At 37.9% G+C, this 12,890-nt stretch overlaps 1 protein-coding gene across 2 annotated transcripts; it reads left to right on the plus strand.

Annotated features, from left to right (window-relative positions):
- Nucleotides 1-57: 57 nt before the first annotated feature.
- Nucleotides 58-12,890, plus strand: LOC140343047 (ring finger protein-like). Of its 2 annotated transcripts, none has more exons than XM_072429521.1 (2): nucleotides 58-10,280; nucleotides 11,142-12,890. In XM_072429521.1, exons 1-2 carry the CDS (start codon nucleotides 10,196-10,198, stop codon nucleotides 12,242-12,244), a joined length of 1,188 nt encoding a protein of 395 aa, XP_072285622.1. In that variant the 5' UTR covers nucleotides 58-10,195; the 3' UTR covers nucleotides 12,245-12,890. The 2 variants fall into 2 exon arrangements, with proteins under 2 accessions (XP_072285622.1, XP_072285623.1); XM_072429522.1 differs by having other exon boundaries at nucleotides 58-9,939.

Genomic DNA, 12,890 nt, shown 5'->3' on the forward strand with positions numbered 1-12,890 from the left:
ATACAGTAGGGTTGCGGCATAAAAGAAAGCATAAAAGAGCATAAAAGAAAAAACAACAATCGGCAAACAATTGCAGGATCATTGTCCAAAAGACGGTAGGCATGCCATGCTGTTTGTTCAAAGGTCTTGCAAACTCTTTTTCTCGTATCCAGAGATAATGTAGCTATGTAGCTATGTCCTGAGAAGCCTCAACCCATTCCATCTCAAAAACAAACCACAGTTTTTCAAAAAATAGTGCAAGTGAAGGGGGGGTTGCTGTAATCCAGTTATGGAGAATGGTTTTCTTTGCAACCAGATAAATTATCATCAAAAGTTTCCTGCAGCCTTTGGCAACCTTTGCACCATGAAACAACACTTCTCTGAAAATTGCCCATTTAGGGGTTAATGAAAAATAGTTTACCAAATTTTGGAGTACATATATCGCAAGCCACAGCATATGATATAGATCTGCCTCCAAGACGCCACATTTTAAACATTGCGAGAAAGGACTGAGACCCATCTGGTAAGAATGCTTAGGTGAAATATGTGCATAGTGGTAAAGTGGTAAAGTCATTTCCCTATACATTGAAGAGGACAATGCCTTCCAAGCTCTGCAAAAATATATTAATATATCGTGGGGTAAGCTCTGGAAAATGTTTGAACCATCAACACAGCCCAGTATTTCTGTTTTCATAATCTAACAAAGTTCTATAGGTGTTGTATGTTTCAGTGACGGCTTTATTAGTCGGGATAGGCATTGTCCATAATTTATCCAATGAACTGGACCAATCTGTGAAGGATAGATTCCTAAGCACCAATTTTACATAAGAGTTCAGCTATAGATACATGAAGGACTGAAGTCCTAGAGAGGGAAACAGTGTAGCAATAGCTGACTGCGAGATGACCTTGCGGGTTAAAGTATTGACTACTGATTTCACTTTCATTGCTCGCAGGTCACCTTGGTCCTTCCTTTGGGGTTCTCGAAGTATCCAAGGGAAATCCCCATTTCTCCACAATGGAAGAAATAGGGATGAATGGCTGTTTACAGAGAATTTGTATCTGATTTTGTGCCAGACATACCAGCAAGAGTAAAGTGGAGAGTTTTGGACAACTTCTGGAGGAAGTAGTTCACTGTGCATATGCAGAGTGTAAAGAAGATGGCTGTTTGGGATCAATTGTTGTTCTAGGGAAAAATTAGCGTAACAGGCAGAACCGTGTATCCAGTCTCCAATATATCTGGAAGTTGTTGTCCAATTATATAATTCAATATTTGGAAAATTAGGCCCTCCATGGTTAACTGGTTGTTGGAGTATACACATAGCCAGTCTAGCTTTCTTTCCTCTCCAGATAAAAGCCCGAAAGGCTTTATAGATGTTCTGGAGATCTGTTTGTCTAATAATAATTGGTAACATTTGCAATATGTAAAGAATTTTCGGAAATATAATCATTTTAATAAAATTTATGCATCCTACATAGGAGAGCTGCAATTTTTGTAGCTGTTCTTTAACAGATCTCCATAGAGGGGGGATAATAAAGTAGTAGAGTCTGGAGGGATATTTGGGTATAATAACGCCAACATTTTTCGGTTTGTGTTTACACCATACCAATGGGCATTGCTGGCTCTATTTGGGCTTAGTGTACTTATTTAAATATAGTGCCTTTGATTTATCTAAATTGATTGCAAAGCCCGATATGGTTCCAAATTGTTGCAGCAATTCAAAAGCCGGCAAACTCCTTTTCGGTTTACTAATTTACAGAAGTAGGTAATCCGCAAAAACTGTTATTTCAACTACTTTGACTCCAGTCTGAATACCTTCAAAATTCTTTGAAAACTCCAGAAGATGCAACAAAGGGTCCAATACTTGATTTAACAAAATGGGGGATAGAGGACATCCCTGGCGGGTCCCTCTAAATATAGACTCCGGGGCTGACAAATTGCCATTTATAAAAAGTTTTGTTTTTGAAGAGTTGTAAATGTATTAAATAAATGATGTTAAAACCTGCCCAAATGCACGATGTGCCAAAATTGCTTACAATAAGAGCCATTACACTCTATCAAAGGCCTTACCAGCATCCAGGCCTATTAGCATTGATTTGGGGGCGTTTGGTTTTGCCGCCACTATCATTGCTGTTTTTGTGGAGCACACCCCTAACGTTGGAATGTTTCCCTTTTACAAAGCCTAGCTGGTGTGAAGTAAGTATAGATGGCAAGACACATTGCAGTCTGATAGCCATTATTTTGGCTAATTTTTTGTAGTCACAATTGAGTATGGAAATAGGTCTATAGGATTATACTAGTAGTGGATCCCTGCCCTTTTTAAGGATCAAAATGATGTGAGCTTCAGTAAAATCCGGGGCGAGTGTGTTTTGTGTTAATATAGAGTTATTTACCTTTGTTAGGAGAGGAGTAATTTCCATATTGATCATATTATAAAATTCTGTGTAGCCATCAGGGCCAGGGGTTTTATGGTTTGTCATCAACTTAATTGTTTTATAAATTTCCTCTGCAGCTATGGTTCTGTTTAATACCTCCCTGTGGTCGATAGTTTAGGTCATTCAAAAGATTAGGGCATAAAGGTTGAGCTGTGTATAACTGTTTGTAGTATTCTTCAAAAACACAGTTGATTTTATCCTGAGCAGTTAATGTGGCCGATGTTTGGGGGTCTTTGATGGTCAGGATAAATCTTTTGGATTGTGGGGGTTTCGTAAGTTTCGCTAACAGGCAGCCCACTTTGTTACCATAAGTTTTTATCTGTAAAATTTCATGTTAAAATGAGATTTCTAAATGAGGTTTCTAAATTAGATGCCACATGCGCATTGAAACATTTGGTTGCATCTTGCCAGGCTTACCTCAAGGGTTCCGTTCTCTGGGACAAATATTCCCTCTAAGCTTTGATCACTTTATTCTGCAAATACTCTATAATATTCCCCCTGACTATCGCTTTCATGGTACGCCATAGCAAAACAGGGGTATCCCAGTGTTCCAAGTTGTCATCTAAACTGTTTGCCCATTGACATTTAACCAAACTATTGAAGTCAGATGATCAATTAATTAGGGAATCTTCAAAGCTGGCTAGTTTGGAAAGGTTTTGGAATTGTAAGGGTCATCCGAGTCGGAACATGATCTGAGTAAATACCGCGATTGATGCATGGGTAACCTGAGAAAAAAGGGACTCTTCCACCAACATGAGGTCAATTCTGGAAAAGGAAATGTGTGCATTAGAATAACATGTACAACTCCTTTCCGTAGTCTCCAAGGGTCTACCAAAGAAACTTGGGTTATTTAGGAAATTCCCTTGGAGGCACGTTGACAGTATTTGCAGTGGAAGATTTATCCATATTAGGGTCAAGTGCAGCATTGAAATCCCCTGCCATAATAAAATTAGGCTAGCTTCCCTCCAAAATTTTCTGAAGTATATGAGCATAGAATAATGAGGAGTTACCATGAGGAGGCGCATATATAGAACATAGTGAGTGAAGTGTTCCCATCAAAACCATGGTGTACCTACTTTCCTCGTTCAATTCTACTCAGAGCAGTTTATAAGGCAAATTTTTATTTAATATAATTGCCACCCCCCTTTTCTTAGATTTTTAAGTTGTGGCTATGACCTCTGTTATCCAGGAGTCCCGCAAGGTGGCTGTGTCACGTGATTTTCCAGTGAGTTTCCTGGAGGAAGACAACATCTGGAAATTTACGATTTACATTTACATTTTAGGTGTATTAGCACTTTCCTACGCTTTTGTGGGCTATTAAGTCTCGCTACATTCCAGGATACTAAATTATGCAGAGCGGAATTAGGTTGGGACATATTTGTTTCTGACAAGTTTACAGCCATGGCCTGAGAAAAATAGTATACACATGATCGCTAATTATCCAATGTAGTCTGAGTCTCAATGAGTCCATCCCTAATGTACAACATTTTGGGCTCCACCCATTTTAACCAAGTTTCACAGTTAAAAATGTTTCTAAGAACACAAAAAAAAGTACGATCCCACATTCATGGAGCTTGTCTGCAAAAGCAATCAAAATAAACCATAAAACACATATTGCATTTTTCCTTATTTTTAACATCTTTAAATGCCATCTGCCTTTGTATCATGGTCAGAGGGCAAGACTTTATATTTATACTTCTATATTTAGGAAGCTTTCAATTATCAATATAAACATTTTAAGTAAAAACTTCAAAACATTCCAAAATGTATTGCACAAAATACCAAATTGCAAATTGAAACAGTTAAACAATAACCAGGAAGGTGCTCCATAGCCGGTGTCAGACCAAGTAAACAAATTGTTAGCAGCATGAGTGACTATTATAAAAAGTGCTTTCAAAACAAAACTGAAATGAGCCAACAGTGTTAAGGTGAAATTTGGTCCTGTGGCTGCAAAAAGCTTATGGCCAAATTTGGGTCATCAAACACTTTGGTTTCCCCTGCATAGGTCACATGAAATTTGGCCCGAGACATCAAGGCAAACCGCGTTCCTGATTCTACTAAGCGGCGGCAGATAGGATTGAATAATTTTCTTTTTTGGGCAATTTGGATTTTTACCTCACCTACTTTAAGCTATCTTTGCGATAAGCTCCAAGTACTGTGTCCTTGTTCAAGCCATAAAACAATTTGGCAATGAATGAGCGATCGGGGCCAATCCTGTGTAGGGTACACAGGATTAGCCCTGATCGCTCATTCATTGCCAAATTGCCCTGGCAGTCAGGAGAGGTAGGTTGAGACTAAGCATGAGATCAACCTATAAAAAATTTTGGAGGTCTGGACCTTTATAATCTTCTGGGATACCAATAAAACGCAAAAAATATCTCCTGTCGCAATTTTCTAGGTCTTCCACTTTCTCTGCCACAGATGCCAGTTGGTTGGATTGCATGGTTAACTTGCCTTGCAACTCAAGAAGTTGGTCCTCCAGATCGCTGATCCGTTGTTCCAGTTCCACAATCCTTGCAGTGTTAGACGATATGTTAGAAATAGCCGTGTCTATAGCAAGGTGTAATGATTCAATTTTCTTGTGAAAGTAAGGTAAAAGTAGGTCAGCGACTTCCCTGGCGGTGGAGCCACTCATTTGGGAGGGGCGCGCTGCATCAACTATGGCAGAGGAGAGATCCTGGGGGTTTGATGGCAATGGCATTTTAGGAGATCCTGAAGATGAAATGGAGATGCCAGTGCAGATTTCTGCAGGGATTTCCCCTTAGTTGTAGAGAGTTGTTTACGTGACTGAGAGGGATGTAATTTGCCCATATACCGGTACTTTTCCATTGTTGGTGTTCTGTAAAATTACCAGCGCACTTTAAAATAAAGCGTGCCCCAGATCACAATGAAAAGGTAGTTAGAATAAAGCTGATGGTGCCCCCACACTTTAAAACAAATTTTGACAGATCCAAGCCGAAAGCAAAGTACAGTATTTAAGTGAACTCATCCACAGTTTATTTGACAGCATCCAAGAGGGAGGAGGGAAGAGACAAATTTTGTAGCAGCTCACACTCACCAAGGGCTCACAGGAAAGTCCAGCTGCTGAAGGAGAAAGAAATCCTGTTTGCTTCCTGGAGATGTTTTTTCTTGGAGAAGGTAGAAGATTTTTTATTACCCGTCCCTTAACTGCAGGATTCCCTGCAGTTTAATTGCTGGGTGCCACCAGGTCAGGGAACCTGCCTCTGCCACTCTAGATCAGCTCCTGCACTTGAAATGTTGATGCTTTGGGGTTTAAAAAAGCCCACCAGAGCATGTATGAATGAAGATTCAGATCAAGCTGGCAGGAGCTGCAGTTCAGTGCAGCTACCTAGCTCGGCGCTGCCCCGGAAGCCTGTTTTCCTTACATCTTGGGTGTAATCAGAAGGACGACGTAAATACATTTAGTAGTAAATGTTTCATGAATCCATCTTTTATTATTGCAAATGACAGCTCAGCTTAGTTTTGGCACCTGGTGATTATACTTTACTGCTTCTCCTTGATGGAACTTCATTTGTCATATTTCCAATATAAAGGTGACTGCTATAGGAAGCAATTGCAAATTTTAATTAACTAATATAGAAAATATGGCATAGAAGTCTACCAAGTTCCCAGACTTCCGTCCACCTTTGTGTGTTGCAGCTTCTGTTGTTATACTGTTGTTTTATACAATAGTTTTGCACAACATAGTGTAAATAAGAGATCTGTCAGGTACAGTGAGAACATATTATAATGATGAAAGCAGAAATGCAGAAGAGACTATTAATGTTCAAATGCTACCCAGTCACTCCCACAGATTGTACAAACATTTCTTGTTTTTTTGTAAAGATCATTTCTTAGTCTAGCCACCAACATTGGCTGTGGTCTTTGATAGAGTGTCACGTCTTGAAATTTAGATTGGTAAGTCACAGATCAGGTTAAACAAGTATTTTTTTGTGTATTGGCACAATGGAGGCTTGATGGTTTCAGCCCCAGGATACTTACCAGTAAGATTGTCATGAAAGATCCAGTGTCATATCAGTTAACCCTGGTAAAGTTGTTTGTACAAAGTTTCCATTGAAATTTCACGTTTGTATCATGCTATACACATTTATATGTCAAGATGTTAATGCATTTCTTCTTTTTTGTATAATAGGGTATAGGTTATCTTAAATACACATGATATTGAAAATTATTTGTATGTGCTTTTTTACTGCTTTTTTTGCTTGCTGTTGCTCTAGGATGTACCTGGCACTTTTGGTACATAGGGGGATATGAGGCCGACTTTATCTACCCAGTATTTTTGGTATGGAGGAGTATGGCATTTTCTCCACTTCCTTTCACAAATACCACCCCCCCAAAATACCACATGGTGTGTTAGCTGCCTTTTCCTATTTGGTTCTAACAAAAATCTTTTTGCCTGATGTATAGTTTGATCCTCAGCTTTTATTGCTCTCTGAATTACCCAGATTGATGTTCAGCTAATTGTCACACAAGTTTTTACAGTTATCTGCATGGTTGTTTGAGGTGTGTAGCTGCAGCTATATATATATATATATATATATATATATATATATATATATATATAATAGATGTATATATAATCAAAGTGTCAGGTTACAAGCAGAAAGCCTTTGCTTCCCAGCCAAATTAACAGGGTCACTTTACTTGCTCCCCTGCTGGAAACACTTCTTCCAATTGCCTTCCTCACCACCAAGTTCCTCCGTTTTGGGCGGGGGTTTAGTTAAGTGAACGCCTAGTGAACCTGTATTACTTTATTGCTGTTTGTGGCTCCAGCATTTTCAGTCATGTGGCCCACATTTTCCTATAGAATGAAATGTAAACGTGCTTCTCCTAAATGATCAGAATACTCCAGCTACCAGATCCATCCAGCTCAGGCTGAACTCACCCAGTTTAAACTCAGCAACTGCAGCCAAGTGTGTGCATTTATGCAGAGTACATGTTCAGACAGAGCCCTGCTGAACAAAAACTATTTCACCTATTTCATAATCTTCATAAGTGTATAGAATTGAGTGTCTGGAATTTTCACAGATAGCCATGTCTGGCCAAGGACTGGCACACAGCACGCTGGTGGGGTTATACTGTATGTCCTACCTGATCTGGAATAACCTGTCCATTAAAGGGAAATTTTGTCTCAACTTTCAGCCCAATCAGATGTGTTCTTTGAATAAAAAGGTTGTTTTATTATGTGTTAGTAGACTCTGTCTACTCTATTCCTGTAAACTAGAAGGGAAGACGTTTCCATTATCAAAATCATCAACAGTTTTTAGTTAACATGTAACAGTTTAGTAATTAAACCAATTGTGTTAATAGCTTGACATAAAGTGTAAAGATCACAGGGTGAGATTCACATCAAAAGCTTCTACTTACACATTGGCATTGCATTATGGTAGTGTTGCATTACATCAATCCACATGCCTCAACCTTTGCTAGCCCCAGCTGAAAGTGCTAACCCACACCTGGGTAGCAGATGACTGCACTGTAATGTAATTACATGCCTCACTGTGGGTAAACACTAGGATAAGGGTGCAAAATCCATTAAGTGAGCCACAGCACTGATAATACAGATCCACAGATCCATCAGGGTATGCAGCTATCAGCCACATGGAGTGCACATTTGTATTGATAGCCTGTGCATGTAATGAGTAAATATGGCTGCCTCTGTGGATATATTTAGCTACAAACTATAAAATGAAACAAGGTTTTGAAACATTAGCATTAAATACTAATATCTTTCACATTATGCTCATTACTTATACATATAAATTTACATAAACTAAAAATACCTATACTTTAAAGCAGAACTAAGCCTAAAAGAATAAATGTGAGCAAGCAGGTTCTTTATTGCAACAAATTACAGGCTTTGTCTCCCTTAAATAAAATAAACTTACCTGCCTGTTCACGATTTTTTAACTAAACTTACCTTGTCTTACACCTTCCTCCAGGTTTGGGATCTTTAACCATTGCTTGATTGGCCAGGCCCGAATAACATATCTCTTGTGCATGTGCAGCTTAGTATACATTATCTACATGATTACAATCAGGCAGGTAAATTTTTTTTATTGCAGATGTATAGACTGTCCTAAAAAAAATGCCTGCTAAGTGTTTATTTTTATGGCCTTTTTTAGGTAATGGTAATACACAAGTAATGTATAATAGTAATGAACAATAAACAAATGAACCTGCCTTTTCTTACTCATTTGCATATTATACACTGTGCTGTGTTTGTACAATTTATGGTACAATCCTGGCATACTTGGCACCTGAGAGTGAATTAATTCCTATGCATATGTGTGGGAGCTATGTCATTTCAGCCTAGCAAATCAAGGGAAAGATCCTGAACCCAGAAGAGTACGAGTAAAGATATCAGTGTCTGAGAAGGAGTTGGGAGAGGTGAGTTAAAGAGATTGGTAAATAATAAGCCTATTCAATAATTCTGAATAGGCAGGTAAGTGTTATTTTTTTTTACAGAAAAGACCAAGCCTTTTACCTAAATACAATTAAGAACCTATTCAAATTTTTTTTATTATTATTTTTTATTTTTATTATTATTTATATTTTAGTTCCTATTTAAGGGTATTATGAAGGGGGGCCCCTTTATGAACTATAGCGTAATTTTTCAAGACACTGCTGTTAAGAAAAGTGTTATAGTGAATGAAAGTCTAATGAAGTTCTCCCCTATCTGAAAGAAGCCAATGCTTCAAAAATGTAATATTAATAATTAGATATATATCTATATATAACATAGTATATTGAAGGGAACAGGCAGTATCCAGTTCAGTATGATGAGGTCCCTCAATGGTTCTCTCTCTTTCTGGAAAGATTGAATTTGGTCTTTCGAAAGCAGTAAATGCTCATCTCATTCATGTAAAACACAGGATTCTGTTTATAATATAATTCAACACTATTCTAGAAGATTTGTGTCAAACTAAGCTATGAGTTTAAGCGTATAAGTAATGCACCTTTTTAACCAACTCTAAAAGCTTTGTTTTTTAATCTGTCCAAAATCAGCCCTGCACTTTGGCACTTTTATTTTTTTCCCACTTTGTTACTCACATTGTTTTTGTGCATTTCGGATTTTAGAGTAGACATAAAACATATATAACACATACATACATAAAATATGTGAATCATTCCCTTTTTCATGCACTTACAGCACTACATAGATATATATCGACATACTGTAAATTCTTTGTAAAAGACTGAAAGTTGAAAGCAGTCGTTTTAGATGTTTGATGGGATGAGGATGTTTATGTTTTATTTTACATATAGTAGAATTTCTATTGTATATGTCCTGCCCACACTTTCTGCTCTCTTGTGTATCAGCATTTTAAAGGTCCTTATCAAAAGATTGTATCAGCTGCTGGTATTGGTTGGCAGCTAGTGGTAAAACTGGATGGACCAGTCTGGACACTGCACTGCGGTGAAAGAGTCAGAACAGGTTGCTGTTCTCCATGTCGGGACTACTAAGTAGAACTAAAGACTTGCGGAGGATGCATGCTGGCCCAGGTAAGGCTGATTCATAGTACAAAAGTATTCCTACACTCCTGTGTTTTTTTTTGTTCCAACCCAACAGCTCCAAGCAGCTACTAACAGACTGTGTTTTTTCAGATCTCCCTTTAGAACTGAAAGTGAAATATTGAGTGTGCATGTATATATTTTTGTGTTACTGAAAAACAAAAACTGCTACTCTCTGCAGGGTGGAAAACATGACCTGTAAGGGCTTTTGGAAATTTTGTTGTGAGCACTTTTGGGATTGCCATTGATGTCCTTTTTCATGCTAGTTGCCTGGCTGTTATATTCATGTGTTGGCTGTGCTCTGCTATCACTGACGCACAACATGTTCTTAGGTAAAATTGAAAAATATTCAGAACTTGTATTATTATTTCCTAAGTACAAAAGCATGCCAACCGGGCAACTAGGGCTTTTCGATTGGAGAGCTTAGAAGATGTAGCCTTCATGTTAATCTCTTGGCAGGGGTCTTGGAAACCAGATTTATGCAATAGAATATGATTGTTCAATTGAGTTTTGCAGTGCTGTTTGTCTGGTGGAGGTAGTTTATAACACAAGCCTTTTGGCATTGAAAAAAGGTAAAATCTCGTAGCTATATTACATTGCTAGTAACCTATCATTATCTTCAAAGAGGAAAGTCCCCTTATGCTTGAAAATATCAAATGACTACTTCCTTAGAACCTATATTTTTCCTCCTAAAATAAAGTCCTAAATGTAAAGTTTTTATCAAAAGATTACCTGGTGATCCTGCAATAAAACTCATTGTGCAGGCACCTTCTCTGGGGCAACTGCCTTCCAATTTTTCACTTTGGACTGAAAGATTTACCACTATGGTGGCAATTACCTCTCCTAAAATTGCTAGTGATTAATCCTTAGGGCTATAAATGGATTGCTAAACAATTAAAAAAAATATAGAATATTGCATGTAGTATTGACAAATTCACATTAATATACATTGCTATAGAACAACGGCTAAAAGATTCTACTGTATGCTGATTGTGTAGCTTTACCCATATGGAGATATTTGTTCCATCTGTTTAGAGGTCATTTGCTGTTTTTAAAAATGTATTTATTTTGACCTATGGGAGTCCATAGAAGAGCAACATTTTTTATGAATACTTGTGCCGACACCAGCAAAATAAACTACCTTCGTATATGTTATTAATAATGTCTATTGATAGCAAGTTTGTCTGTTTTAGGGAATGAGCACCTAGTATTCCAGTGTGAAGATCGGACCCATGACTCCTCCCAACCTGATGAAATACACAGGCATACCTCAAACTTTAGAGAGAATGGTAAAGCAGGAGGGCCAGACTTGCACTCCATAGAGATGAAAACTGTGTGGGACAAAGACAATAGAGAAAACCTGGAGACTCTTGTTATCCCCATTGATGAACAGCTCAAGATTTGCTCTGTTAAAAGAACCCTCTCAAAAACTAGTAAAATACCTCTAATTAATAGTGAAAATAGAGTTTTTTATGTCATGCCACCAGCACACTGTATGGACAGTTGTATAACCATACCTAAGAACCAAGAGATAAGGTTTGAAAAAGGTCTCAGTCTAGGTTCAGGTCAACATGACTTAACAGATTCACAAGCTGTTGATCTTGACAATGGAAATATTTACCTGTTGGGTCAAGAAAAGGTTTATGACTTACCAAGAACTTCAGGTGATTCCAGTTCTGAATATGGTGTACTAGAAAACCCAGTTGAAAGTAACAAAGATCAGGTGGTCAGGGAACCCCAAGAATCCTCCAAGCTTCTAACAGATGAGGATCATTTTGAACAGGAATGCCCCATTTGTACTGAACTATATGATGCCAAAAGCCATAAACAGTCATTGCTCAATTGCAAACATGCTTTTTGTGACAACTGTATAAAAACTATGGTCAGCAAAGCCAATGAGGCCAACCTTGGCAAGGTGACGTGCCCTCTTTGCCGCCAGACAACCCCAATGATGGAGTGGGAGATCCGTAAGTTGCAGGACCAGGTGTTGGACAGTGGTGGCATCTACATCCAGCAGGACTATGTGTCACCAGAGCCAATTGTTCGAAGACCTGGACTATGTGGAGCTCTGGAGTATAGATTTCAGAAACGCTTTAGAAATGGGCGTTTGGCAGGTTTGTCACCTTGTGTACGTAATCCGCAAAGAATGATAGAACGACTGGATAGGCTTCAGCATCGCTGCCACTGTTTGTACCTTTGTGCATTATCATTTTTACTTTTTGCCGAGTATTTTTGCTTTTTCTTCTTGTTTATGCCCATTGTTCTTTTTACACTGTTAATCATTTTTGGAAAATAGAACAGTTTGGTTTTAGTGAAATCTGAACACAGCACACACTCATGTAACAACCTGGATTATTTACAACTCCTAAAATTGTGTAAATTGGTTCCTCTATCATTGTGGAAATGTGTAGTAAATGAGAATATCATGGTAAGATTGAGAACCTTAAACCATGAACCATGACCATAAATATCAAAGACCTTGAAAGTACTGGATACCCGTGTAATAGTATTTCTATAAAAGTAAAAAATGCCTATTGTGTTGGATTACTGGTGATATATTATAGATTAGGGCTATTGTATATACTGCCTTTAAAGTTTATCCATAACAATAAAAAAGAAAAAACATTTTGGCTTTGAATAATTGAATATACCCCTTTTGTTTTTTACTGTCATATATATTACTCTCTGCATTCCCATTTGGGTGATCTGCCTTGGTGGCTATTAGTGCTGGACAGATGGTGATGGGAAAGAGAAAACTACAAAAAAAACAGCTGCCACCAGAACAACTGTAAAATTTTACAATGAGGAAACTTAAAAAAAAAATGAGAGGAGAATTCCTTTCACAGGTCTTGGAGTATGAGCCCTTTGTGGCCAGGTTGTAAATAGTTTTTTTTGCAAAATAAATACAATTATGAGGTTGTGCCATTGCAATCTTCTGTTTC

Source organism: Pyxicephalus adspersus, chromosome Z (assembly GCF_032062135.1).
Source record: "Pyxicephalus adspersus chromosome Z, UCB_Pads_2.0, whole genome shotgun sequence".
NCBI lineage: Eukaryota > Metazoa > Chordata > Amphibia > Anura > Pyxicephalidae > Pyxicephalus > Pyxicephalus adspersus.

Coding starts and splice junctions, on each gene's coding strand:
- LOC140343047 (XM_072429521.1), top strand. CDS start 10,196: ATGTCCTTTTTCATGCTAGTTGCCTGGCTGTTATATTCATGTGTTGGC. Junction 10,281..11,141: donor GACGCACAACATGTTCTTAG/GTAAAATTGAAA, acceptor TGTCTGTTTTAG/GGAATGAGCACCTAGTATTC.